A 27,753-nucleotide genomic window follows, 5' to 3' on the forward strand; every position below is an offset into this window, starting at 1 on the left:
GAGAGGTGACGTGCCAGGCTGAAAGCTGGTGTCCCCTGTCCCTCAACACCCTTCATCCTTCCCCCCACCTGCCTGCCAGGCTGGGTGGGCTCCAGCCCCCAGGGCTACCTTGGTGCTGGACACTGCCCGTACCGTGGGACAAAGCAGCCCCTGGATGCAGTGGCACCTTGCAGCACCCCCAGTGCCAATCCCTCTCCCCAAAAGTGCACCCCCGTGGGAGCAACCTGTCCAGCTTCTCCCCTGAGGCTCTGCCTGGCTCGGTGACCCCTCTCCCAAGGGGGGCAGGTCCGATGGGAGAGGGGCACTTGGCAGCTGCCAGCCCCGGTCAGGGGTGAGGGACCAGGAGCAGGAAAGCTCTGGAGGTTTTATAGCCCCTCACGTAGGAACATCTCCAGCAGCACCTTCTTGGGAGGTGGGGAGCAAACAGTTAAAAATACAAACGACTGCGTTAAAAAAATAAAACCAAATCCAGCCAGTTTAAAAAAAAAAAAAAAAAAAAAAGCCCAACCTAAAAGAACAAAGTGTGACAGAGGCTGGGGGGAGGCACCCGGAGGGCTGAACTACGAGCCTTCACACGCATCCCAGGGTGACACTGCCAGGGTGAGGTCCCATGTCAGCCCTAGAGGAGGAAAAATCCCCAAGAAAAGATGAGCAGCATGAGGGAGAAGCGAGGTTTGAAGCCTCTCTTGCTGCACTCTTTTGCCACAAGATCTCTGCGATGCCCAGCAGCAAAGCGGGTCCCCTGGGGTGGCTGCCCCCTGGGTGCTGCCTCTGTGGGGGCAAGGGGGGCAGGCACACCACATTTTTACCATTTTTACCTCCTCTGTTCTGATCCTGGAGGAAGAGAAATGTGTCTCTGGCAGTAGTTCCAGTCCAGATGTGAAAAAGGGAGCTGCTAAATGTTTAGTTCCCCAGCCTCCCTCCACAAACACAAAGAAGCAGCAAGACAAGCTGGGGAAGACTCGGAGACGATTCCTGCCTCCCAGGAGGGGTTGTGGCCAGGGCTTCCAGTGTCCAGCCGCTGAGCAGAAAGTGCTGACCCCACTGGGGAGCCTCCCAGGCAGGAGGGGATGGGGGACTGGCCTTGCAGCCCTGCCTGGCCCAGCGGCTCCCAAAGGGGAAGGCTGCAGCCCAGCACGTGAGCGACTGCCTGGTAAAGGTCCGTGTTCAGCCTGCAGGACAGACAGGGGTGGCTGCCTTTCCCCAAGCCAAGGCGGCAGGGAGGTGACCGGTACCTGGAGCAGACTTAGAGGATGGAAAATGTTCATTCCCCAGCACTGCTGCCCGGGGGAAAACAGCTCCCTTCAAGCCTGTGCTCCAAGCATCCAGCATGACAAGTGTCCCAGCGCTGCTCCTCATCACAAGTCCGCTTGGCTCAGTCTCTGGTGATGAAGGCCACAGGTATAAATGAACACCCGCTACCTGCTCCTCTGCTGCCACACGCTCATGTGGTTGCTGCTGCCTCCTGCTGCTCCAACTCGTCTTCGTAGTCCGAGACGTAGGACTCCATGCTCTGCTTGGCCAGCAGCTCCCGCCGGGCTTGGAGCCGCTCGCAGCGGGGACAGTGGGTGGACTTGAAGCAGGACTTGTGGTAGCAGGCTTTGCACTCTGCAGGGAGAGAGGAAGGGCAGCTGAGAGCTGCGGGCTGGCGGAGGCTGACCCAGGCTGGCTGGCTCTCCACGCCCTCCAGATTTGTCCAAGAGGACGCTGCAATCCCCTCCCTGCTTCTCCCCAGTACCTCACCTTCACACGTCCTGCACTTGTTGAGCTCAAAGGGGAAGATGATGTCGTCTTCATTCTGGCAGAACTCGCAGATGAAGCCTTTAGCTTGGCACAACTGGAAGAAAAGGTGAGGAAAAAGTGGCTAAATGCTCCTCATCTCCCTGGCAAGCCGGACAGGAGGTAGAGAGGACAGTAGGACGCAGTGTCCTGCTCTGGCCATGTGCGACAGTCCATCCCCAGCATGGAAAAGCAGAATCGACATATGTTAGGGAAGAGAAAGCCAAAATGGGGTAAGAAACATCCCACACCTGCTGGGTAGCAGCTCTGTGTAACAGACAGGAGCAGTTAGCATTTAACCAATTAATTCTGTGGTTGTTCTGCATGTCAAAGGCCTCCCCACTGGCTATTTATGCAGCAATGGGTGCTCCAAAGGGTGCAGAGCTGCACAGGAGGTGGGTGAAGCCTTACCATGCATTTCTCAACGTGCAGGCTGCCTGCCTTCAGCAGTTCTATCAGGCGAGGCACCAGGTCCCCCCTCTTCGTGGCGCTGAGGTCGCTCAGGGAGTAGAGGTGCAAATCTTCCGTCAAGTGGCCGGGCACTGCATCAAAGGAGTCTAGGAGGCTGCAGGGACAGAAAAAATAGAGCTTAGAGCAGAGGGATTGCACAAAGTCCTCTCTCTGCACTGCTTCTGCTTTCTCTCTCCCTCCACTCAGCGCTTCACCAAGTCACCCTGTCATTTGTGGTGGGATCTTGGAAAGAGCCCTCAGCAGACACCTTCCATGCCTGGACTAGGAGGCTTTTAGGATGCAAAGGATGCCAACAAGACCCCGAATCAACCCCAATCGCTGCAGTTGATGCAGTGGGACCTGGTGCACACCACAATCCGCTGGACTTCACCGTCTCCCAAAGCCCCCACTGAGCTCCTCAAGGCTTCAACAGTGCCAGAGGTAAGAGACAGGAACAAGCTCAGAGATTACAGAGATATCAGGACAGACTTTGCAAGCCTCCATTTATCCTCAGTCTGCACAGACCCGCATTAAAAATTGCCATGGGACAGACACAGGACAGCAAACAGCTTAGCCTCACATCCCAGGACTCACTCTTTAGCTAGGCGGCAGGTCTTAAACATGTTCTTCATGTGGAAGAGCTGGATTCGCAGCATCTGGAGAGGAAGGCGGGACACAAGAATCAGTAAACAGATCACAGTCCTTAGCTAAACACGTCTGCCCCGTTTCCTGCACTGATGCAATGCCTGCTGCTCCTCAGCTGCAGTTTCCCAGGTACTGAGACGTTTACACCATGCTGGATAAAGCAAGCACAACCCAGTCAGCGCGTGCTCCAGGAAATAAAGCACCAAAGCCCAGCTGAACACCACGCAGAAATTCCTTCCCCCTCTACATTACTGTACAGGAAACAAGATACGAACGGAAACCCACAGCGCTGAGGTTTTAAGCTTCAAAACCTGAAATATCCGCTTCTCCCCAGCTGCTCCAGCACGTTTTTACAACTGGCAGCCACCCACCCCACTCAAACTCCACACAGAGAGGCACGGGAAGGGTCTTACCCACACTTGGTTGAGAGACTTCACTTTCCTGTACAGGGCAGGATTGATATCCTGCACGTTGAAGAGTGGGTCGCTCCAGATCTTGCTCAGCAGGTCCTTGGAGAAGTTGCTCACGTAGTACTTGCTGAAGTCCCACTTGCGCAGGATGCGGCTGGGGATGACCGTCTGGGCGTTCTCGTGGCAGCACTGGCAGAAATACTTCCCCAGGTACTCACAGTACCGCATCCGCTTGATGTAATCTGGCCCAGCCCAGGGAGACAGGGAGGTCGGATGATGTGCAGGCTCTGCCCAGCCACGTATCAAGACTCCCAATTCTGCTCAACGTTCCCACCAAGCAGGGTGTTCTGCCTGCTGCCACCTCCTCCAGCCCCCAGCTGCTCAGCACTGGAGTCTGCAAGCTCCCTATGGACTGTGGAAAAATTTGGGACCGCCCTGTGCCCATCAGTCCCATGTAGCCTAGGCATTCAGGAAGGACTGGAAGGACCTCACGCTGAGCTCTGCCACAACCCACCCACTCTGTATCCTCCTTCCCACTCGTTCACGGGCTATTCCCTGCTTTCCAGCTACGGGTCAGGGCCCCGGCACTCACCAGGATCAGTGCGGATGCCACAGCCCGCGCAGCGGTAATTCTGCTTGGCCACAGCCACCTTCCTCCTGCCCAGAGACAAAAGACAACGTGCATGAATCCAGCCCTGCTGGCACCAGAGGGGCACTGTCACAGCTCTCCGGGGCAGGGACATTCATATTTATTGCCACCTAAGTGTGGACAACAGCTAAGGAGAGGGGAAAAGCGCCGGTGCACACCAAAAACAGCATCCACAGGCACCAGCTCCATTGCACAGCACCAGCTAATGTGGATTTACCAGGCTGAGAGCAGAGAAACCCCACTAGCAAAGCAAAAAGGGCAGAAAATCCACCTTGGCATTGCTGGGAAAGGGGGAAAGGACAGGTACCGGAGAGCCCAATGCCACACGGGTGCTTACGTTGGGGCTGGGTGAACGTTGAAGATGATCTGCGGTCGCGGGGGCGCCCACTCCAGGTTTCCGCGCACCCGAATCCTCAGCTTGTAGATGTCGGCGTGCTCTCCATCATCGGGGGAGATGGGCAAAGAGTCAGGGATGGGCAGGAGCTGGGAGAGGCAAGCAAGAGGGTCAGATCCCCGCCTGGGACCAAAAAGGCAACACACTTGGCTGGCTTGCCAGAAACCTACAGCTGCAGCCCTCTGGAAAACTGCCTGGCACCCAGCGCCCAGCCCTGCCGCTCCTGCTGAACAGAGGGGCTGGAGAAGGGATCCTCAGGGATCCGAGCACTCTGCTACTGCTATTTCCATGTGGGATCTTTTTTTTCTTTTTTTTTTTTTTTTTTTTCACACACTTTCACTCTTCCCAGATCTCGAAGCAGCCCAGGGAACTGGACAAGGCTTCTCGTGCTTCCCAAGCAGAGCACATCTCCCAGCTCACTGGGGTGTGATCCTTCAGCCCTTCGGGGCACAGCTCATGGGCAAGCAGAAGAGCCCGGCAGGGAGCTGGCGCAGGGCACAAGATGCTGGACTAGAGCAGCAATGAGCCCAAGTCCCTTAGATCCCCAGGACAGCACACACTGAAGAGCAACCTGCATTTTGGGGAGACCAGACACAGCAGCCTCTGGGAGCAAACCACACGGAGGAGGGCTGAGCACAAGACAGCTAAGGTGCCAGTGTTATTCTCTGCAGACATTAGTAGGAAAAGGCTGAGGCACAGCTGCCCAGGAGGACGTGGCCACAAAACACCCCGTGAGAACATGCTGCAGGTGGCAGAGAAGAAGCCATTTCCACAGCGCTGCTGGAGGTGCCTCCTGCTCCTTCAGGAGATCTTCAGCTCTCAGCTCTTCTCTCTGGTGTCTCCAGCAGCTGCCCTGGAGGTTTGCGCCAGCTCTGGCAAACCTCCCTCTTGCTTCCAGAGCCACTCTCAGAGGAGGAGGGGAACTGGTATAAGGTGCTGTCTACACTCAGTCCACCCTCCACGCCGGAGGGGAAGATGTGGAAGGTGTTACCCGGCTGGGCACTGCTGGGTTGAGCAATTAGTGCACACTACGGCCCACGCATGCTCCCTCCGGGCACACTGTCCACTCCCAACGTACCAGCAGGAGCTTTTTGGAAAGCTGCCTTTTCTTATACCAGCCAGGACGCCTAAAGAACTTTTTTAGAGATCGTCTCAGGCCCTGAAAACCAACAGCAAATAAGCTATCAAGGTGCTCAGCGAGAGCAGCTGGTGAGCAGCCATGCAGGCAGAGCCCCTACCCCACACAGCTCCCACCCATAAGCTGCTGCTGGTCCCACATTGCTTCCTCTCTCCTCCTGGCTGCTAGGCAAGGCACTGCACGGCAAGCAGCACAGCCTGGACAAAACCCATCCTTCCTTCCTCACAAAGGGATTGTCAGGGCTAGCAAAGGCCAGAGGCAGTGGGCACAAAGCCAGGGGTTCACGGAAAAGTGATCAAATAATCAGCGACTTGGGATTTCCAGAGAGCAGCGGGAGCTTTGCTTGTATGCTTCCCCAATCGCTGTGCTTAGGTGCTTCCTTGCTCCTGTCCTGGCATCCCCACGTGCCTTGGTGGAGCCACCCTGGCCGTTCTGGTACCTTCCTGTACACACACACACCCTTACCTTCTGCGGAGCATCGTGCTCGGGGACGAGCCATTCCAGTTCGGAGGCAGCCGGCAGCTGCATGCCCTCAAACTGCTTCAGCAAGCCCATGGCGACGGCTTCTGCCGAGTTCGAGTTGCTGAAGGAGTGGGATCTGCTCAACAAAAGGAGTTAATGCCAGGGATCTCGGAGCTGTGCCCTCTTCACATACCCCTGTTCTCTGATCCCATTCCCAACTCAAGCTGAAAATGCTCCCTCAAACTCTGGTACCTTATTTCTGCACTGCTACACAGGCTTGAAGTTGATATACGTGATTTATTTGTGTCTTTGCAGCTGCCCCCAAGCAAGGCTGGCTAATGGCACACCAAAGAGAGGCTTGATGTGAAATGGGCAGCACCACATTGTCTTAACAGGCTGTCCTGGCCAGTCTGGATGCTCCAGGTCCTCTCCCCAGCCTCCTGCTACCAGCGGGTACGGGGATCCCTGCAGACACCAATACACGAGGTATCCACCTCGTGCCCACACAGCATGTGAACGACCCTCATCATCCCAGGGGCTGCTTCTCAAATTCAAGACTAGGACCCAGCTGTGCCCCACGGCTAAGTAAATACAGGGAGGGAGGGAGAAGACAAAACAGCAGCTGAATCACAGAATCACAGAATTTTCTAGGTTGGAAGAGACCTCAAGGTCATCGAGTCCAACCTCCAACCTAACGCTAACAGCCCTCCACTAAACCATATCCCTAAGCTCAACATCTAAACGTCTTTTGAAGACTTCCAGGGATGGTGACTCCACCACTTCCCTGGGCAGCCTGTTCCAGTGAATGCACTCTTCCAGCTGATGCACTTGGAAGAGCAGAGCTGGATGGGAAGGGGAATTGGGTACCGAGACGTCTCACCGCAACTCGAATACGTACATGGACTCTGAGGAGAGAAAGGATTTCCTGCTGGAGTCTGGATTCCTCTTGATGTCTGCATCTGAAGCACAAACAAACACGGTGAAGCAGACCGGGCAGAGCTGGAGGCTGCACTCACTCCAAACCAAAGCTACACGTTAAAACTCATCAAGCTGTTTAAAAGCACATAAACTACAGCATCAACTTCTACCGGTAACACGGAGCAGCAAGGAGAGGTGCAGCCTAATCCCTCACCTGGTGGCATTACAAGGCCAGGACGTGGTGGGACGATGCAAAAACACAGTCGGCCGGGGATTTGGGGGGTGACAAGCGGTTGCTGGTGCAAGTCACACACCAAGTCCTAGCGGTTACGTGGCCTGAAACGTCGTGCACACACAGCTGGAGCTAGGAGGGCACGACAGCGGGGTTAGCTAGAAGGTTTAGTAGCTCTCCAAGCAGTACAGGTGCTGCAGGGCGTTAGCAGTGGGATGCAGAACCCTCCTCTCTACTTAACCACAACCTGTAAGGCGTAACTGTGGCCACGACACAGCTTGTCAGCTGCTGCACCACGGGGGATGGCAGCCCTGCCTCCACAGACAGGTCAGTATCTGTGCAGAGAGCAGGTCCAGCTCCCTCCAGCAGCTCCCCAGCAGCCCTGGGCTGCCCCACGTCCCTCCTCGGTGCCAGTCTGGGTACCACAGCAGTACCCAAGAGCTACCTTCCCCACTCATCTCTTCCTTTCACTCCAGCAGGTTCCTCTGCTAAACCCTGACGCAGAATTCATCTGGATGGCAGAAGGTCACTCTGCTCTTGCACCCCGAGCAGGTCGGCGACACGGACCCACGCTGAGCTTGTCTGCTCCTGGCCACACTCACCCTGCAGGGGGACAGCCAGTACCACCAGCTGTCAGCTCCCCGACAAAGAGCGGGGCTGCCCTGGCAGGACGGGGAGCGAGGATTCCCAAAGGATTAGGGCAGAGTTCTGCAGGAGCCAAGGACCCTGCCTTCAGGTGATCCTGGCTTCAGAGGAGGAAAGACTTGCAAAGAGGCCACAGCAAGCCTTCACAGTCCTTCCACTAAATTTACAGGCTTGGGCTAGCAGAGGTCAGCTTGGACAGGCAGCACTCCGTGTTCGACATCCATCGCTAGAAACCAACATGAAAGCATCCTAATGCTAAGGAACCCACATGTCCACACCAAGCGAGCAGACTTCTAGAGCAGAAAAGAGGGAATTCAGGCAAACGTAGCCTCCTGACCACGTACAACACCGGACAGACAGATCCACCATGCTCTGACACCTTCAGCTCAGCGCAGGAAGGCTTTGCATGGTCCTAGGCTACGACAAGCTCAAGCCAACAGTGGGGCACACAAAACATAGGGCCAAGCATTACAGGGAGATCTTGGGCAGAGCCCAGTTCAGGCACTGGCATCACTTCAGGGATGGCAGAGGGAGCCAGATTTGGCCCTAAGCTCCCTCAGGGGATAGAGCTGGGATCCTGGCACCACTCCTTCCCCAGCCCTAACTGCAGACACTCCCCAGAGACCTCCAGTTACTTGCCCCAAACGCCTCTGCTGCCAACGCTTTCTCCTCGTGGGACAGTCCCCAGGATGCTGGAGAACAGCACCCAAACCCAGGGAAGTCACCGCAGCCCCCAGGTGCCAGCTTCAGGCCAGGAGGAGCCACCCTGCACTACACCCACGGGCGCTGTAAGCTCTGGGTGCAGCAGAGCTGCCAGGAAGCTCTGAGCATCAGCACCTCTGGCAGTGCTGGTGCCAAACGCCTGAGAGCAGAGAGCAGCAGCAGGTAAGCAAGACCTGGCTGCACGTGATCCCAGTGTTCAGGGCCTCCAATGTGAATAAAACGCCCATCAAGCAGGATAACTCTCCCCCAAGGCACCAACAGCTTCAGAGTGCTTTGGTCCCGTCCTAGCTCTGCCTCCTGGCCACAAGCTGACAGCAGGGTCATTTTGAGAGCGAGGTTTCTTCCTTCCTGGCTCCCTCCCTGTCTCACACGTCTCACCTGCAGCAGGCAGGGAGCTGCAGGGCAGCTCCATCCCAAGCCATAACGCTGGAGAGGGACAGGATTTCTGGGATGGAGACCTGGTCCCACAGCGTAGGGGGCTGTGCTCTCACCCAGCCCAGCAGCTACAAAGCTGTGCCTGTGCCACAGCCCAGGCAAGACAAGCGTTCACCACAGCAGGCACATTTTGTGCATACAAACCACTGCAAGGCAAAACACCCTGCGGGACAGTGCTGTGGCAGAGCTCCTCTGCTTCCTCTCTGCTCCCCCACAAAGCATCACCCTTCCATGCCTTTCCTTGCTGACACTTGGACGCTGCTGTGTCACGGTTCCCAAAGCAGGCAGATCACAGATCACAAGGATCTGGTTCACACTCACAGAGCAGCACGGGAGAACAGCTGAAATACCCTCACTAGTGGCTTGAGCCGGGGTCTGGAAGTAAATTTTGGTGATTTTGTGCCTGGTCTGAAGCTGACCTGCTGATGCAGCATGAACTCAACACCTCGGGAGCCTGTACAGAGATCGAGGCCTCTGCACTCCCTGTAATACCCCGAGGGGACACACCGAGGAGTGTGCACGTGCGAGGCACACACACGCACACACCTTGCACACACACGCACGCGTGCCGCAAGGGAGCACTGCGGGGTACTACCTGAGAACAAGGAAGCCATTGACACTGAGAGGCCGTTCTTGGACATTTGAATCAGGTTAGATCCATCGTTACCATCTGTATAACACGGTGATGACAAAATAGTTCACTTCAGTGCTTTGGCCAGGCCAAAGGGAAAGGGCATAACACAAGAGCAGCACTTGCAGGAGAGAAACCCAGAACTGAACTCACACACCCCTCCGTGGACTTCAAAACTGAGCCCAAAATCTAGCCCTCGGGAACTGAAATGTTTTGTTGTCAGCAGAGACATGAAGATTGAGAAGTTCACAGCTGGAGACTGGATTGCTCCATTGTCTCTCATCGCACCTCTAAAGTCAGCGTGATGGAGGTTCTGCTGAGAAATGAGTCACCTACCCCAGAGGTGGAACAAGGTTTTGAACAAAGGGGATGCCCAGGAGCCCAGGCAGGTCTCCTGCATGCAATAAGCTCAGCTGGCCCAGCTGCCAGGGCCAGAGACCACAGCTAGGGCCAGGATGTGACCAGCAGTCGGCTGCTCCCACCCAAAAGACAAGTGGGCAAAAGTATGGCTCCTTCTCCTGGGTAGGAGAGCAGGGCAGCAGCTCTCCCATCTCTCTGGCTCTGACAGCTGCTCTGGCAAGTGAAACGGAAACCAAGTACCAGCTAGAGGCTCTGAATGCGAAAGGATTACAGAGGATTTTGAAAGAAAGTCATGCCACCACATGAGGGAAACTCATGCTCAGCATTCAGCCGTTTGTCTGGGAAAAGCCATCCTGAAGGCCAGAGGGACATGCTCCTCTTGGTGTGACCGACCTCAACGCAATCACGCCCAGGAGAAGCCTGGCTCCACGCGAGAAGCTACCGCAGCCGTTCCCTCTCACCTTGTATCTCGTACTCCTCCACGTCCTCCGCAGAGCCAGAATCCGACAGGCGCATGGAGCCGCGGGAGCTGAACTGGGACTCGCTGTCTGTCGCCACAAGGCCTGGGAGGCAAAGAAAAGGCAACACGGCCAGGCCATCAGTGGAAGTGGTCTGCATGGCTCACTGACAGCCAAGGGAGATCTCGATAGCCAGATGTGGCATCCTCAACAGACATCAAGGACGGAAAATGGGCTATGGGCTCAAAACGAAATCACATTCCTTACACAAATCTCTGCAGCACCCTACTAGCAACGTGATTGTTTCCCATAAAAAGTCAGGATGCTGCAAGAACAGGCAACAGACAGAAAACCCACATCCCACCCGCTGATGAGCCCATAAAACATCACCCACTGTCTGAGCCCATCTCCTGGCAGGCAGGGAACAGGTGCTTGGTACGGATCTGCTGGCGCCTAATGCGAATCTTCTGTTTAAGCTCCTGGATCTCCTTGTCGCTGTCTTCCTCCTCCTCCTCCAGCTGCCGGTTCATCATGTTGCATTTCATCAGCTCGATGGCAGCGATCAGCGACTCTGAGATGCTGAAGTGAGCATTCTCCTGTGAGGCAAAAGCAAAAGCATTTGAGGCTGTACCACAGGGAAATTAGGAAGCCTTGGCAAAATGTGGTTCCCTACCTGTGAAAGGAAAGAATTTAATGTTTATGGAAGCTGGCAGAAAGACCTCATGTCCTCCTGGCCCTATGAAACCTTACCGTCCTGTAATGACCTAGAAATTAAAAGTCTTCTTGGGCACCAGAATACTTACAAAACACAAGGGGAATCCTACAAAGAGATGTGCAACACATCCACTCTTGGGGAGTCAGCACATGTCCCTGAGGAGCCCCAGCATGTTGCAGAGCTACTGCGTGTATGCTGGACGGGCAGATCCTGGTGGCCAGACAACGACGTACAACTCACCATGGAAGTTCTGTGCACAGCTCTACAGCAGGAAATACTACGGGATTCTCTGTGCCACAGAGGGAAGTAGCACTGAACCTGCACCAAAATCCTTTCTCCTCAGCACACAGGCTGCCTCACCTTCTCCAGGTCTGCACAGCTGCCAAAGTCCTGCTCAGAGAGGTAGCTGATGAGGGACTGCCCTTCCGAGGGTCTTCTGAACATCCCTTCCCCCGAGCTCAGGTACTGGCCAGAGTCTAGAAGAGCAAGAGACAAACATATGAGGGAAGGACCTGGAGATCCACTGCTCAAAGCACTGGGTAACAGCCCACGCTCTGCACCAACACACTGGCGAGCCCACGTGGCCAGCAGCTGGTCTGTCCCACCCTACAGATAGATCGGATCTCTGCTTGGTCCTAATGGATAACAGCGACCGACATGGGGCCATTAAGATGACAAGACAAAACGTGACAGCAGGCATCCCAAAATCGCCCAGCCCTCCTGAACATCCCACCCTAAACATGAAGGAGCAGATCACTGAGAGCCCTGAAGCCTCTTGGCTCTTCTGGCTGCCACCAGATGCTCTTGTACTTCACTGGGGCTCTCCCATGGGTGGTACACACCCATGCCAAAAGTGCCCTGCAGTGCATGACCAGGAGCAAACATCCTGACTCGGGCTCGCTGTACTCACCATACTCCATGTAGAGGGAGCTGGGTGTGCTCAGCTCGCTGCTCTGGGTGGAACCAGACACGGTCCCTCTGCCTCTGCCCGTGTCACCGTGGGACTCTGCAGGGAAAGACAACACCAGGCACACATCAGGATCCCGGAGGAGCGCAGACCAGATCTCGGTGTGAAATGAAAGGAGCTCAACATCACATGGGTGGACACAAATGGATGGGAAAAAACAAGGGAAATCCTCTGCTCGGCTAGCCTGCTCTGTGCCATGCCTGAGGCCAAGCCCAGGAGGGGACAAAACTAGAGGGGCATTCCAGGCAGGAGAGGAGGAAGGGGAAAGGAGAGAAGCTTGTGAGAGCCATGGATCATTGAGTCCTGAGCTTTCCTCTCTTTATCCCCTAGCAGATCCAGAGAACGCCACAGCCTCCAGCAAGTGCCTCTGCCAGCCCCTTCGTCCCCCTGGAGCATCTCCAAGAGTTACCCCACAGGGCTGGGCCATGAGACAAGGGGACCCCGAGCAACCAAGGGATCAGTGGGGCTCACAGCCCTGAAAGGCAACCTGGGCAAAGGTGGAAGGAGGCGTCTGAAGGACACGCTCTCACTCGGCTAGGAAAAGCCAGGGCTCCCTGCAGACAACCCCAAAGTCAGGAGCACAGTGCTCAAGGTGACCGGCCCATGCGTGCACTGCAGGGCCACCCGCTGCCAGGCAGAGCTGGTGGGGACCGCCAGGAGCTGGCCTCATCGGGGACAAACAACCAGCAGTGCTCCCTGGAGAGCAACAGCCCCAGAGAGCAGCTGACCTGTTAACTGGAGGACTGCAGGAAGGCAAAAAACACTTCAGCTGGAGCTAAATAGCACCCGGCACCCTCTGCTGGAGCGAGAGCTGGAGCAGGGCATGTCTACCACCTCCAGAAAGGAGCCTTGCCAGCCACAGACATCTCAGCGCCTTGAGCTAGGGAACCCAGTGCCACCACTGATCAATAGATGTAAAACAGCCCGTTTTTTAGAGCTGCTACTCTGTCTCTGCCCAGTGCGGAGTAGCACCTGTGAGTCCCAGCTCCCGGTGCACACAGGGCTAGCTGGGATGCAGCTGAACTCAGCCAGCATCAAACCACCCTGTTCTGCAGCCCTGTTCCACGAAAAATACGGTGTTCAAACCCACACCTTCCTAGCTACCAGCCCTCAGTCACTGGTTCCCAGAGCAGTAAGGGGTGGAGGAGAGGGCAGGGGAAGCGGATCAGGGACAGCCCTTCCAAACACCATGCAGGAGAGCTGGGTGCCAGCCGTGGCCTGGTGTACTGCTGCCAAAAAACAAGCTGGGATCTTCAGTCAGGTCGCATGCACAAACCTGAGGCACCCCTCAAAGCACCACCTGGCAGTCAGGGAACACAGAATTTTTTGTTGTTTTCTAAATGGACATTAATGGGTTGATGGAAATCCTGAATGTAATGCAATGATCACTAATGAAGGGCTCATTCTGGCTCCCAAACCTGCCACTGGGTCTTCTATTATAATGGTGATATCCCTGAGGCCTCCTGGACAGACAGAGGAGGAAGAGGGCAGCAGTAAGGGAGAGAAAACAGAGACAGACTGGTTACTACTGAGCAAGGACCCGTGTTTCTCCCACGAAGGCAGCACCAGCAGGACAGACTCTCGGACTGGCTGTCCCTTCACACCCCACTCCTCCCACCATGCGTTCGCCCATCCAAGGAGAACCCAGGGACACTACCAAAGCCAGACCGGCCTTGGGCATTCTGGGCCATAAGACGTCAGCCCATTGCTCCACCGTGGAGCAGGAAAAGGCAAAAAATCAAATTTCCAAACTGCTTGCTCACTGCTCCCCTCGCTCAGCTGACACACGGAGTCCAAAGGGCAGCCAGCATCCCAACACTGGTGACTCCCACCCGGCCGTGGTCCCACATCTCTGCCCACACCCCAAAACCACCCCGTGCGCCCCGAAAAGCAGCCCCATTACCGTGCAATTTCCCCGAGGCCACGTTGGTGTCAGAGTGCGAGCGCACGTGGCTCTTCTTGAGGATGCCCTGCGGGGCTGACGACTGCCCCTCCGAGAAGCTGGACCGGCGCAACAGGCCCAGGCCCCAGCTCCCACCTCCGCTCGCCCCCTGCTCCCCCAGGGAGGAAACCGAGTCCAGCTTCTGGGAGCTGCTGGAGGAGAAGAGGTTGGAGCTGCTGCTCTTGCTGCTGCTGGTGCTGGCGCTGCTGCAGGCCCGGCCCCGGCGCCCCGAGTTGCCGATGGCCAGGTACTCGGGCCCATCGTTGGGGTCGCTCTGAGCATCGTCCTGGCTCCCCGTCCAGGTGTCCTCGCTCTGGCTGGTGGTGCTGGAGCTCATCTCGCTGGCCGGAGAGAAAGGGTCCTTGGGTGAGGGGATGCGGGAGCTGGGCTGCTCCAGGGAGGTCCTGTCCTCGCTGAAGGAGGAGGAGCGGGTGGCCGGGCAGTGTTCCTGGGGCTGGCTGGTGCTGGAGCAGACGGAGGAGCTCGCTGGTCTCCTGTCTGAAGGGAGACAGGAAGGGGGCATCACACACACACCCCCTGGCACAAACACACCACCCTATGGCACTAAGCACGTGGCTTCAAACAGGCATGCCCACCCACCCTGGGCAAAGGCAAGGGATCTCCACGCCAACACAGGCAGATTTCTCACACAATGAATCTAACATAAAGCACAAAGAAGGAAAACCATTGTCCCAGCCGCAGCTTCACTGCAGCTCTGCTTGGACCCGCGTTTTGGCATCTGAGATGATTCAGCCCGAAGCGTGTGCTCTACAGACAGACACCGAGTGAGCAAGGGGCTCAAGTGGGCTTCCAGCCCCCCCTGGTTACCTGGCAGGCCAGACGAGGCTGGATGGGGCAGGCTGGAGAAGGACCCGCAGTGGCGCTGCTGCGTGCAGCCTGCAGACGGGGCGTACGGGGACCCGGGGAGGGCAGTCAGGCTCTGGCTCTTTGTCACTGGAGAAGGACCTTCACCCCTCCTGGTGAGCTGAAAAGAGGTGGCATCATGAATAAATCAGCAATTACAGGGCTACGTGTCAAAGGAGCAGCGACTGGACACGTGCAGCGCCTGCACAAGCACCTGCCCTGGGGCAGCCGGGTCTGCAGGGTGGGAGAAACACCCCGCAGCAAAGGGAAGCAGCTCTTTATTCACAGCTAAACAAAAAGCCCCCGTCTGAAAATTACCAGGCTCTCAGCAAGATGATCCAGGCAGCCCAGAGCCCCAGGCAAGCGGCTCTGGTGTCCTTCAGCGTCACAGTCACGTGCATCTCTTGTCCCGGCAGAGGGACCTGACGCGCACAGGGAGGGCAGTGACGTGCCGGCCAGCTGAAAGAACACAGCCCCCATTTAACGAAGTGTCATTAATTATCCTCCCTCTGGGGAGCTCTCTGCAAAGAAAGCAGCCGCTGCTCCCCTCCTCTGGGGAGAGGGCAGCCGGCATGGGGCTGCACGGGGTCGGTGGCATCTCCTCTGAGGACGGCTGGCTCTGAAGCCTGGGACTTTCAGGACTTTAGAGGTATTTTAAAGGAACTGGTGCCTGCTATCAGGGCCTCAGATTCTCAGTGCCATCCAGAAGCAAGGTGCCTCGCTACAGACATCTCCCCCCTACCCCAATCCCCTCTCCTTTTGCTGTTTCCAAGTCCAGGCCCTTGTCCAACAGCTCTCTGAATGAGACATTGTACGAGCAGCCACAGCCGGACAGCATTTAGGGAGGGCCAGATGCAAAAGCCGGGGGCCTCAGCTCACCATGGACGTGTCGATCTGAGCCAGCAGCCTGGGGTTGTTCTGCTCGACAGCCTCCAGGCACTGCAGCATGGCCGTGACGTGGGCGTCACTGAGCAGGAAGGCAGTGTCTGCGGGGAGAGAACTGCTGTCAGGGGGCTCTCTCCTTACCACCCCCAGCACCAGGGCAGCAGGAGGAGCAGGATGCTCTTCTTGCAGCAGAGAGGCAAAGCCTGAGCCCTCACGGAGGGGTTTGCTGCCTGCACGTCATCCTGTAGGACAACCACAGCCAGCCCACTACTCTAAAATGCAGAATTAAAGAAATATCCTGACCCAGATCAATATATGTAATCTTTGTCCTTGCTGCTGATTTTTACTTTTTGACAAAATTTCAAGTTTTCACAAAAATGCTTAACATCTGTGAAGCTGCACAAAGGGCTTCATTTTTCACCTACTAAGTAGTAGAAACACAGCTGCGTTTCCACAAAACAAGCTCTGACCTCTGATGATTAGAAAGCTTCCAGGGGAGAAAAAAGCCCAGAGTATTTTTGAAACAGATTCAAAACTGACTTTCTATGCCCATTTTGTGTCTTTCTAATGAAAACGCATTTCTCCAAGGCTTCTAGTGCAAGCCTGGACACAGGATTAAGACCAGACCGATTCACTACTTCCAGCAGAAACCTTTGAGCGCATGCAAAAAAGCTGCTGCAAGAGAAAGAAGATGAGGATGTCCAGCATGTTCACACAGGCTCAAGCTCTCGCTTGGGCAGCAGGGAGGGCCCAGACACAGGCAGGACCAAGCGTGCTCCAGACAAGCTTGCTGCAGAAAGCCTGAGCTCAGCTCTTCTACATGCATCCGGGCTGTGCTTGCAGCATGGACACAGCACACAAGTCACCCGCTTTGCCCGACAGCACAGATTGCCCAGAAGCAAACCACCTTTCCTGCTGTCCCCTTCACTCACACGGGATATTTTCACGGGCAGATAAAAAAGGCCCGTTTTTATTTACCTGCGTAGAATTTCCTTATGTACTGCCTGTTCCCCAGGAGAGGTCTGAGCTGCGCCGAGAGGCAGTGGAACTGCAGGCTGTGCTGCAGCCACAGCTTGGCGATAGCTTGGTCGCTGCGGCCGTCTGGGCCGGGCTGGCCGTTCTCGTGCAGGCTGATGAACTGGAAACAAACGCCAGGCACAAGTTAAGGCGAGAAGAGGAGCAGGGATCGTTCCTCCTCACAGCTTTGGCCCCTGAGAGCAGCAGCTTTCCAGCGCCAGGCACTGTTTGCGGGAACACGGTCACATCCTAGCAGCTTCCCAGCTACCAACCGAGGGAGCACAGGGAGACAGAAGCACTGGCGAGGAACAACACTTCAAAGGTCAGCCAGCAGGAGCGACCAAAGTCCTCCCGACAGCCACCAGCAATATGAATTTCAACGGCATGTTCTCCCACCCCTGACCTGGAGGGACCCCACACTCCCAAACCTAATTGCTTTCCTGCGGTGACGGTCATGTTCTCGCTGACACATTAACTGACGTGTCCATCCTCACTGCCCCACAGCAGACCCTGCTCACACGTCTGAGCCCGCGTTGAAGGGCAGCACGGTGTCCATCAGGGCACAGGGCAGCCACGGGCTGAGAGCATCCCCGTGTGTCAGCAGGCAGCACAAGCCAGGCATGGAAAAACCAAATGAATGGTCAGGGCTGAGACACAACCCAGAAATGAGACAGCCAAAGCCTCTGGAGATTTGTACCAACGCATCAATCGCTCTTGTATGCACAGAAGCACTGCCTGTGCCGGTTCCCTTGGTGACGCCAGTGGTACCCAACCAAGAGGAGCTGGAGACTGGCCCGTGAGAAATAAGGACCCGATTGTCTCAGCCTAAATCACGCCGCGTTCCCGGGATGTGGCTTGCACACAACCACGTGGCTGCTTCGTCCCTTTTTCACCCGCAGCAGGCCAAGGCAAGGCGACCCCAGCAGGGAGGCCCGCAGCCCCGCTGCTCTCTCCCCGCCTGCTGGGTACACAGAGGCACCCCCCAGGACTCACCTTCTCCAGGTGATGAGCAGAGCTGGGACTCAGCTGGCGAATGTCTTTGACGAACTGCCAGTAATCCTTCTGCCTGCAGCACACCTGCCCAGGAGAGGCTCGGTTAGGGCCCACCACACAAGTCCCACCACAAGGCCAAGTGGTGCAGCAGGCTCAGACTGGGGAAGCCGGACACCAGGCACCCCCAGAGCTGCCACAGGACTGTGCAGGCACTGACAGGGGACGGGTGATAAACTCCTTCCCAGCAAACACAAAATAAAAGAATCTGTCAGCTAGGAGAGGGCATTCAACCTAGAACATGATAGGATGGATCCTACAGCCTGTTCCTATCAGCCTCCTGCTTAGAGGTTTGGGGACGGGGAGCTGTTCTGACCACAGAGCCCTCCAGCTTTGCTTGAACGCTTTGTAAATGCAAAGCAGGAGCACGCACAGCACGGTGTCAGCCCCAGTTAAGCGACAACATTTCCCATTAACCCCATGCTATCACCACTGGACAGCCCCCAGCCCTAGCAAGATGGGCCTGGAGCTAGAAAGTGATAGGAAGAGCAAAGTTGCTTTGCAGAAGGGGACAAAGAATCAGTGAGAAGGTCTAGCCTAGTTTTATAGACATAAAATTGGGAAAGGGATCAAGTCACAAAACACTGAGTTGATGTACACAAGCTGTCTAGTGCACAGTCTACTCCCACAGTGGCCTCCCCATTGCGTTCACCCACAAGCAAGAAGACAGCAGGTCCCCTCCGCTGCTTCTCCTCCAGCAGGTAAGATCCCAGCCCACAGGTCTTAAGACCGGGAAGGGACATGGCATTGAAAGTTTCCCTCCACCTCAGTGTAAGAAGGACACTAAAGGCCACCGGCAGCTCACCAGCGGACCAGGGAGCAGAGCCAGCACCACCACCCAGGCAGGAGCGGGCACAAGGGCAGGAGAAGGGTGACCTCGGGTGCTAGCTGCACCTATAGCAAAGCATGTCCAGTGCCTCAGCCCTCTGCCCGTGTCCTCCTGGTCACTCTGTGCATCACCATGTCAGGTACACACCCCTCACTGCCTATGGCGGTCTGCCCAGGTCAGAGATGGCTGAGCTCCCGTGTCACTGGTCACCTCCTACCTGGCAGCTCAGTCCCACAAAAAGGGCCAGGCTTCAGCGAGGGGATGCAGTGGGCAACAAGAAACACATCCCAGCAAAACCTGCAACAACCAGGGTCCTGTAACACCAGCCACCGACAAGGACACCGGCATGGCTGAGCACCACGGGTAAGAAACTCGAAGCAGCATGCTCTGGCACTGTGTTTCCATCAGCAACTTGCTGTTTGCCTTGACTTTATTCAGACACCGAGTTATTTTTTGTTTCTTATTCTTCCAGTTAAAGAGGAACTGCAGAAGAGCTGCTGTTTTCCTCATCACTTTATCGGGTGTAAACGCAGCCCCAGAATGTCTCTCTTCACAAAAATGCTAGGTTTTTTCCTCCATCTCTACTTCCTCTTTCACAAGTGTCAGACAAATTGGTTCTGTTTTGTGGCTTATTTGTTTGAGGGGGTTGTTTTATTATTATTTTTTTTTAAGACTAGAGCACTAACACAGAAATTTTAGCCCTTTATATTCAATAGGGGTTTTCTGGACAAATTAACAAAATTCACTCAATAGTTTAAAAACCTCTTATCCTAGTTCTCTTAACATGTACATATGGTGTTTTTTATTATTTTTATTTTTTACTCCTAGTCATAGAAAAAAGCTGATACAAAGAATAAACAAAAGGAAGTTTCTCTGGAATAAATATGAGAAAACTCCAGCGAGGAAGCTGTATTTGCATGGGCCTGCCTTTGCAGCTATTATATTCGGAGTGGTGTCACACACACACAAAACTGAAGGACCATTTCTAATTGAGAACTGCCTTTGTGTGTAGCATGACGAAATGTACTGTGCTGTCCTACTTTGCAGGTGTCTTTCCTCAAGCTGTGGCATGAACGGTTACCAATACACAGATGAGTGGAAATCATTTAAATTTCACTTCCTGAAGTCTATTAATAGCACGTCTATCAGAAATGAGCACTGTATTCCCCACATATGAAGGGTAACTTCTCTCTTTGCTCTAGTCCCAAAGGAGGTCACGGGCCCACACCGCTGGGGACTATTGGCCCAGAGCTCCTAAATGCAGGCAGCGAAATCCCAGCCCTGTTTTGGGACGATCTGCCAGCTCCTGGAGGTTTATCAGCTCGCATGCAGCACTGCCTGAATCAGTGGTAGCAGAACCCCAGCTGCACAAACCTTCCCTGGGCTTCTCTGCACCTCTGTAGTTGCGGAGCTGGCTGGTAGGAAGCCTGCCCGAGGCATGCCCTGCAGGCTTGCTGTAACTCTCCCTTGTGAAATAACAGCAGCGGGTAATTGCAAGCTGAAGGGGAGATCTTCAGGCCTCTGCACACAACCGGTGTCCAGAAAGGGAAAGAGAAAGTCTTCCTGGCAGTCGGGGAGGGCTGGATGAGCCTGGAAGGAGGCCCCATTGACACGGAGCGCAGCTGCGGCTGCCAGCCCCTATCACTAACACAGCTCACCAGAAACAGGCAAGATACAAGGCTCCTCTTGCCAGACCTCACTGGGGAGTTGTCCAAGCGCACACGGCTGGAGGCTGACTCATGGCAAATTCAGCTTTATCGCTTCGCTACAGGCTGCAGCGGGGCGAAAGAGAGGCCTCTCCTCACAGAGGGCACGGATGCTTAATAAAACCGTGTCAGAAGTGCACGAGATGGAAAGAACAGAGGCACAGGGCTCTCTGACAACCACAGTGCTCGTGATACAAGCCGTGATTGCCACCAAAGCTGCAGCAGGAGGACAGCAAGGCTGGCAGGACAGACACCTACCTTGTCGTGGATGAGCCCGTGGTAAAGGATGCTGTGCATGTCCCTGCAGAGCCTCTCCAAGCCACCATACTTGGACCAGACGTTGGGGTTGCTGGTGGACACCAACCCTTCCACGGTGGTCTTCAGGTTGCCCAGCAGCTTCCAGTGCTCCTTCCTGCAGAGGAACACAGCGGGTTGCCTACCGAGCAGCAAATATATTGCAAGAGGAGCTTGAGAGCAAGATGCGCTCCCCACATGGAGACTCTGGTCAGACCGAAACTTTTGGTAGTCCAGAAAGCAGCTTCAGGACTTCACACCTCTCTGTGGTCTAGCCCTGTGGTCTCCAACACACGGTTTGTGGACAAGAGGCCCTACAGTAACGATGTACATATGACTAGCAGACACCACTGATACAGCCTCTGGAGGCAGCACAGATGGGTACCATGGCTTGCCTGTGCATAAGCAGTTTTGGGGAAGGAAATTTTGGATGGTGGACGTCTGGCCTTCCCCATTCAAGCTTTTTGACAGTGATGCCAGCTGCCAAAAAGATGTCTTCAGACAAGAGCCGCCCTCTCAGAAGCAACAGGAATGTTGCAAGGCGTGCAATAGGAATGTTGCAAGATATATTTGGGTGTGCAACTGTCAAAAAAAAAATGTGCCTCTGCAGGATTTTAACAAAAGCATTGGAGATAACAGCCTGGAATGAAAGTTTAACCTTTACACCGCAAGAACAAGCCCCAGTGTTTCAGCTGTTAATCCCTCTCCCTGCCCAAAATAAACCAGATTGCCAAAGTAAACAAAAAAAAAAAAAAGGAAAACCTGCTTTCGTTTTCGTCCTTGTGGGATGAAGTATGGGCTGCACACTTCTCACGGTGCAGAGGACATGAACAAGCAATATAATCCTGTTCCTTGAAAACAAGCTCTTCTCGCCAATATTCTCCTTTTGAGACTGGTTTGTTATTGCAAAACTGATGAAGTGAGCAAGCCTGATACCTCCACCACTGCCCAGGGCAGAGGAAGCCAGGGCTGCGAGCCATCCATCTGAATTGAGGGGCTTTTTTGAGCCGCCACCAGACACAAGAGCTCCAGCAGCTCCTCCCCGAAGTATTTCTGACACTCAGAGTTGGGAAATGCAAGTGAAAGCTCAGCCACGCCGCCCAGCTTCCAAGTCCGTGAGTCAGGAAAACTCCCTCCTTGCTCTTTTGTGCCATAAAAAGCTCGCAGTGCGCACAGCGACGGGGGGCAGCGCACGCTGCAGGCTGAGCAGTGCTCCCCCAGAGGCAGGAAAATCGGGATCCAGCAAACGGGAAGCACAGCTCCTCCGCCACAAATTCATCTTCAAACAGAACAGCCCAAAAACGCGAAAGCAGTGCCGCTGCCGCTGAGCTCATGCAGGAAACAATCGGCACCAGCGAAGCACCTCCACGGAGATGATTCAGAAGCTGCCAAAAGTGAATTAAATCTCTGAATCAACACAGAGACTCCCAAGGGACGGGGCTTGTTGATCCAAATGATTCAAAAGCCTTTCGCAGGACCTTACCCACACCCAAACCGCAGAAGATTCTGGGCTGGAGCGCGCTGCCTGCTGAAAAGCTGGCGGTGACACAAGCCCAGGGAAATTCAGACCCACACACCTGGCTGCAGGTGTAGGGCAGGGAGGCACGGCACAGCTGACCACAGCCACTTTTGACTGGACTTTTGGGTTAACCCTTAATTAGTGGCAGGATTTGCTCCCCTCTCATTGACAGAGCCTGGGCTGCCCGGAGGGGTGGAAAACTGCCGGCTGCCAGCTGCCCTCCAGTTCCCTGTTTCTGCAGATGTTCAGGGCGCTACTAAGAAATCTGCTTCTTTCTCACCAAATAAAGAAAACGCTTCTCTAGTTCTAAAAAAAAAAAAAAAAAAGCCTAGCACGCCCTGACACGGGGTGAAGACGATTCAAATCATATCATGAAAATACCCCTGCTCACAGGAAGGGCAAAGGGAGCAACACACCCAAGGGAGGTCACAGTACACGAGCAGACTTTCCCCTGTAAGAGCCATATGTGCTGCTCCTTCCGTGCCCTACCACGGGTGCTTCCCCCCTCCACACCAGCTGGGTGCGTTTGCACAGCTCCTTGCTGCATCCTGCTGCAGCTCCCGGCTTCCCAAGCTTTTGGGGAGAAAGAAGAGGTGGCAGGAGGAGGTTTGCTCTGCTCGATGCCTGACCCACAAGCTGCTTTTTTGGGGTTTCGCTCACGGGAGCTCAGCCCCGTGCAGGCAGGGATGTTCTCTGATGCACTGTGATTGACGTTACCCGGGTGAGAATCTGGATGTGCTCCAGCTTCAGCGGAGACACGCAGAAAACAGCAGCTCGAGCTCGCTGGGAGCAGCAGCATTTCCTCAGGGAAACCATGGCTTGGGTGCGGCTGCACTACGTGGGGTTAGAGTCTGGAGGGTTACGGCATACGGCTCCACGCAGGGACACAGACAACGCTGTGGACACGATTTGGGGCCTTTTCCTAAGGAGCACGCTTCATGTGTTGGGAAAGAATTGGTCATTACGTGAGAGGAGCCCGTGCAGTACCAGCGAGACCCCAGGCACGTCTCGCTCCCTCCTCAGGTGCCCTCTGATTCAGCCAATTTAACCTCCAGCCCCACAAACCCGTCTGGGATTTATGTCCCGTCAGCCTCCTCGCCTTGCCAATACCGACTCTGTTCCAGACGCAGACACCCCAACCTGTAGGCAGGAGCTGTTCGAAATACGATTGAAACTTTTGCATTGGAGTAATAAAAGACCAAACGCAGCTTGGAGCTGGGAATTGCTCGGTGCCAGCGTTGACAGAAAGGATGGGGAAATTCTGCGGGGAATTCTGCTTGTTCTCCCAAGGCTTTCTCAGCCCTTCCACGCTAGCAAGAGTAGGAAAAACCTCTGGGCCAAATCAGCAGAGGTGACTCAGAACAGACGCAGGGAACCATGCTGCTGAGTCAGGTGAACTTCATTAAAAAAAATAAAAATTAAAAAAAAAAATCACAGAGGTAACCAATATCCAAGAAAATGGAGCTCATCCTCCTTACGAACAGCACGTGCCGTATGCCTTCCCATGCTCTCACTGCCCCGGCACTGTTCTCTACCTGGAGGTTTGATCCTTCTTAGCATGCTAAAGAGATCGGGCTGAGGATACCGAGGTCATTCAGGGGGAACCACAGAGGGACTTCTGCCACATCCCCGGGGACGCTCCTGCTCTGGCTGCTCCTCCTGCAGATTTCAAGGTGCCGGCGCCGTGCTGCTGCGCACAGGCAGCTCTGAATCAATCGCAGGCAGCTCTGAATCCATCGCAGGCAGCTCTGAATCCACCCGTCCACGGGTTTCCTAGACAACAAGCAGCAAATTTCCTTGTGCTTTGCTGCCTGCTCCCCCACCAGGCTTGACACTTCTGGGAAAGGGGAATTAAAAGAAGCGCAGGCTTCGTGCAGTTCACAGGGAGCAGCTCACAAGCCAAATGAAGCCCCACAGCTCCTTCAGCCCAGTGGCTCAGCCCCACAGAGCCCGGGCAGGCTGGCTGGAAACCCACGTGCAGGGCTGCTTGCAGCAGGACTGGATGCTTGCAGTTCCTAAAACGGGGGCACAGCCACAAAAAGGTCCCCCAGAGAACGCAGCCCCCACCTGCAGCTCCCCACGGCGCTGACAGGGCCCCAGGGGAGCACACGGGCTGCACAGGCATTTTCAGCCTCTCCCCTGCTCTTGAGGAGTCCAGAAGGCTGCCAAAGCAGGCACCAGAGCCCCGTTTTCCTCTCCTGCCCTTGCAAAAGGAAAGAGTCCAGCGAAGTAACTTTTGCTTCTGCATTTCCCAAGACCCGTGTCCGGTCCAGCAGCCCCGTCCTCTTGCTGTCAGTCGCGGCCCCAGTCTGCAGTGAGACGGCACCTCGCTGGGAAGCAGGGTGCTGCAGCGTTGGTAAAAAGGACAAGGCAAAGCCCTCCAGTGCCAAAATCCTCCCCGGTGCCAAATCAGACAGCCAGGAGGACAGACAGACACCTCCACGTGCAGCAGAGGGGACGGTGCCCTCTTCTTCCCCCCGGTTAATGTGGCACCACGTCGGCCCTACCCATCACGCAGCGATGTGGTCTGGCAGAGCAGGGCCTGCGCTTACAAAGGCAGGAAAACAGGCAAAGATGATTCTGGAAAAATAAAGGAACGCAGGCAATTCCATCTGTCTTTCTGAATGCGCTGGGTTTGAAACCTCAGCTCAAAGAAGAATGGCTCGAATCACGCGAGGCATGGCAGCCCAAACCTGCACCGTGGTTTTCGAAGCACCGGTCCCGTTTTCGCAGCTGGCACCGTGAGCAGCCAGCCAGCAGCAGCTCGCTGAGCCTGTCAGATAAGGAATGCCTCTCTTGGATCAGGTTTCAGCCGTTCCCTCCTCCCCGGCCCCTCTCCATCCGACGTCCATTCTGCCTTTCGGGACAGCACTGCAAAACGGGAGCCCCAAACCCAGACCTGCGAACACCTGAAGCAGCACTTACCACCGAAACGCCTGCAGGGAACGAGCCGCGTTACCTGCTGAAATGCAAACCAGCAAAACCCAGCCTACAGCACAAGCCCGGATCACACCGACCGAGCTGCCGCAGCGCTGCCGCTGTCACCTGCCAGGCTCGGGGAGCGGGAGCTGCCAGCCACGTGCAGCCACCAGGCCTGGCGGCCAGAGGCAGCGAGGAGCTGGGGATTTGGGGTAAATATCCAAAGCGGGTGACGCAGCCGACTGCCAGGAGGGCGCTGGGACACAGCCCGAACCCCAAACCCAGCCAGATGTGGAGGCACCAGAGGTGCAGCAGGGGGAGGAGGCAGGGTGGTTCCTCACCGAGCATCGGCAGCACAGGGCTGGGCAGCCTCCACTATGGCAGGTGACAGGGACAGGGACATCAGGTGCTTAAGGCACATGTCCCTGCACCACTGCCACGCAGCCCTGTCGCCCATGGGTGCTCGGCATGGCCAGGCAGCACACCCACAGATATGCACCCCTGCTGTCTCCTGCGGTGCTGCGACCGCACAGCATGTCCCTATGTGTCCCCAGCATGTCCCCACGGGTCCCTATGTGTCCTCAGCATGTCCCCATGGGTCCTCAGCATGTCCCCACGGGCCTCCATATGTCCCCATGGGTCCCTATGTGTCCTCAGCACGTCTCCATAGGTCCCCATGTCTCACCAGCAGGTCCCTATGTGTTCCCAGCATGTCCCCAAAGGTCCCTCTATGTCCCCAGCATGTCCCCACGGGTCTCCATGTGTCCCCAGCATGTCCCCATGTGTCCCTAGCATGTCCCCACGGGTCCCTATATGTCCCCAGTGTATCCCCATGTGTCCCCAATCATCCCCACCATGTCCCTATGTGTCCCCAGCCTGTCCCCAGCCCACCCCCAGCTGCCACCCACCTGCAGCCCCATCCCCGGCTATCCCTTACCCGACCCCTCCCCGTTGTCCCCAAAAACCTGCTCCTGTCCCTCTTCTCCCACCCCTTTACCCCAGCACCCCCGGGATGCTGCCCCCCCACCCCCCCCCCTCCGGTTCCACCTCCCACCGGTGCCGCGCCTCCCGCGTGCACGCGCACCCCCCCCACCTCCCCCATCCCCATCCCCGCTGCCCTCTCCGCGCGCCCCCGCAGCGCGCGCGCGCGCCCCCGCGCCCCCCACCTGCTCTCCGCGCGCCCCCCGCGGGGCTCGACCTCCATCCCGGGCGCGCGCGCGCGCCCCGCTGCCGCCGCCGCCACCGCCCCGCCGCCGTCACGTGGGGGCGAGCGGCCGCCCCGCCCACCTCGCCGCGGGAACTACAACTCCCGGCGCACCCCGCGCGCCTAAGGGACTACAGGTCCCGGCGTGCACCGCGCGTAAAGGGGTCGGTGTGCTGGGGCTGCCCTAAAGGGGGGGGGGGTGGAAAGGGGGCTGAGGGGTTACACGGGATTTTCGCTAAAATGTAGTGAGATTAAAGTTGAAAAGGGGAAAGCTGCTGCTGCTGGCGTCAGGCTGAGAGTAGCCAAGGGTGAATTGGCAAGGGAGGCGAGAATTAAGTGTCTCAGGACATAGTGGTGCCTCAGCAAGTAGTGCTTTGCATAGAGGAAACTCCATGTAACTGTGCTTTTAATAAATACATACTGCCCACTGATGCTTCATATGTAAAAACACCACTGGAAACATTTCTGAGAGTACTGTGAGGCTTATCGCACTGCCACTCCAAAGGCGATACCAAAATATTTCTCAGAAGGCACTTAAACAGGAGAGCGGGACTCCCCACGCATCCCAGTAATTAGGTACAATTACGGAACAGCTCCCAGCAGGATTGCCAGCCAGGCAGAAATTTACTTGCCAGAGCCTACCTCGTTGATCACACAGGTTGAAAACACTGTATATAGGGGATTGGCACCTGATAATGGCTAGCACAGTGTAACAATTAACTTTCACTGTATAAGTATCGGAGAAAGACTATTGTAAGATCACTGTTAGTCATCACACCAGGTTAAATGGAGCGTACAGATGAAGCTTACAATTCTAATATAGCTCTTAAATAGGGAATTATAAGATTCTTCTAGCTCCACAAGTCAGAAATAGCCTAGAAATGATGTTGAGCCCAGTGGAAAAGGTGTTAAATGTGTAAATATAAATAAATAAAGAAAACATTCTTCAGGCACGCCAATTTGTTGATTTACTTAGCTCTATTACAAAGTGAACAAACATAACTAACTCAAAGGCCTGGAGAGATGGAAAATGGTTGGGAGACTAAAAAAGAGACAAAAAATAATAATGATAAAAAAAAAATCTGAGGACAGAAAAAAATTGTTCTTACAGTTAAATTATAAAGTCTTTACAATTGTGAATGCCATATGGAACCATTGTCATTCATCCAGATGCTGTCACAATCCTGAGAGGTAGGCAGAAAACCAAGAGCTGATTTTTGTTTGCTTGCCTCTATAATCCCTGTGCTATTTTAGCCATTTTGAACACAGTAAAATTACTTTTTGTGATCATAACCTTTGCTTGGTTTTATGTTGTGCAGAGCAGAAGACAGCTGGTGTCCTGTTTGGATAATAAATGCAACAAATTGATGTGGCACAATCTGGATTGTGTCTAATTTCCACCTGCCGCGAGGGCAGGCAGCATCTGCCACCTTTGCAGTTAGCATATTTGTTTTGGGTAAACAGCATTTGTTTGTCAGCGTGACACAGTCACCAGATGGAGCTGCACCCTATA

General features: G+C 55.3%; 1 protein-coding gene across 4 annotated transcripts; it reads right to left on the reverse strand.

Annotated features, from left to right (window-relative positions):
- Positions 1-508: 508 nt before the first annotated feature.
- Positions 509-26,258, reverse strand: RUBCN (rubicon autophagy regulator). 4 transcript variants are annotated; one of them, XM_032193764.1, is made up of 23 exons: positions 26,203-26,258; positions 20,563-20,716; positions 17,713-17,796; positions 16,681-16,840; positions 15,697-15,803; positions 15,136-15,276; positions 14,782-14,938; positions 13,915-14,451; positions 13,430-13,474; positions 11,955-12,050; positions 11,405-11,520; positions 10,724-10,925; positions 10,333-10,434; positions 9,476-9,550; positions 6,826-6,886; positions 5,931-6,063; positions 4,271-4,416; positions 3,877-3,941; positions 3,288-3,526; positions 2,824-2,885; positions 2,191-2,344; positions 1,744-1,837; positions 509-1,608 (listed from the first exon to the last, which is right to left on the reverse strand). In XM_032193764.1, exons 1-23 carry the CDS (start codon positions 26,238-26,240, stop codon positions 1,445-1,447), a joined length of 3,132 nt encoding a protein of 1,043 aa, XP_032049655.1. In that variant the 5' UTR covers positions 26,241-26,258; the 3' UTR covers positions 509-1,444. The 4 variants fall into 4 exon arrangements, with proteins under 4 accessions (XP_032049655.1, XP_032049659.1, XP_032049657.1 ...); XM_032193768.1 differs by lacking the exon at positions 26,203-26,258 and adding an exon at positions 21,361-21,391; XM_032193766.1 differs by lacking the exon at positions 13,430-13,474.
- Positions 26,259-27,753: the final 1,495 nt, after the last annotated feature.

The sequence above is a fragment of the Aythya fuligula genome, chromosome 9 (genome assembly GCF_009819795.1).
Source record: "Aythya fuligula isolate bAytFul2 chromosome 9, bAytFul2.pri, whole genome shotgun sequence".
NCBI classification, from domain to species: Eukaryota; Metazoa; Chordata; class Aves; order Anseriformes; family Anatidae; genus Aythya; species Aythya fuligula.

Excerpts from the sequence above, each read along its gene's own strand:
- RUBCN (XM_032193764.1), bottom strand. The coding sequence starts at position 26,240 with ATGGAGGTCGAGCCCCGCGGGGGGCGCGCGGAGAGCAG. Across the intron at positions 6,064-6,825 it reads TTTCTCTCCTCAGAGTCCAT|ATCCCACTCCTTCAGCAACT; the intron begins GTACGTATTCGA and ends TTTGTTGAGCAG. Across the intron at positions 2,886-3,287 it reads AGTCTCTCAACCAAGTGTGG|ATGCTGCGAATCCAGCTCTT; the intron begins GTAAGACCCTTC and ends CTTCCTCTCCAG.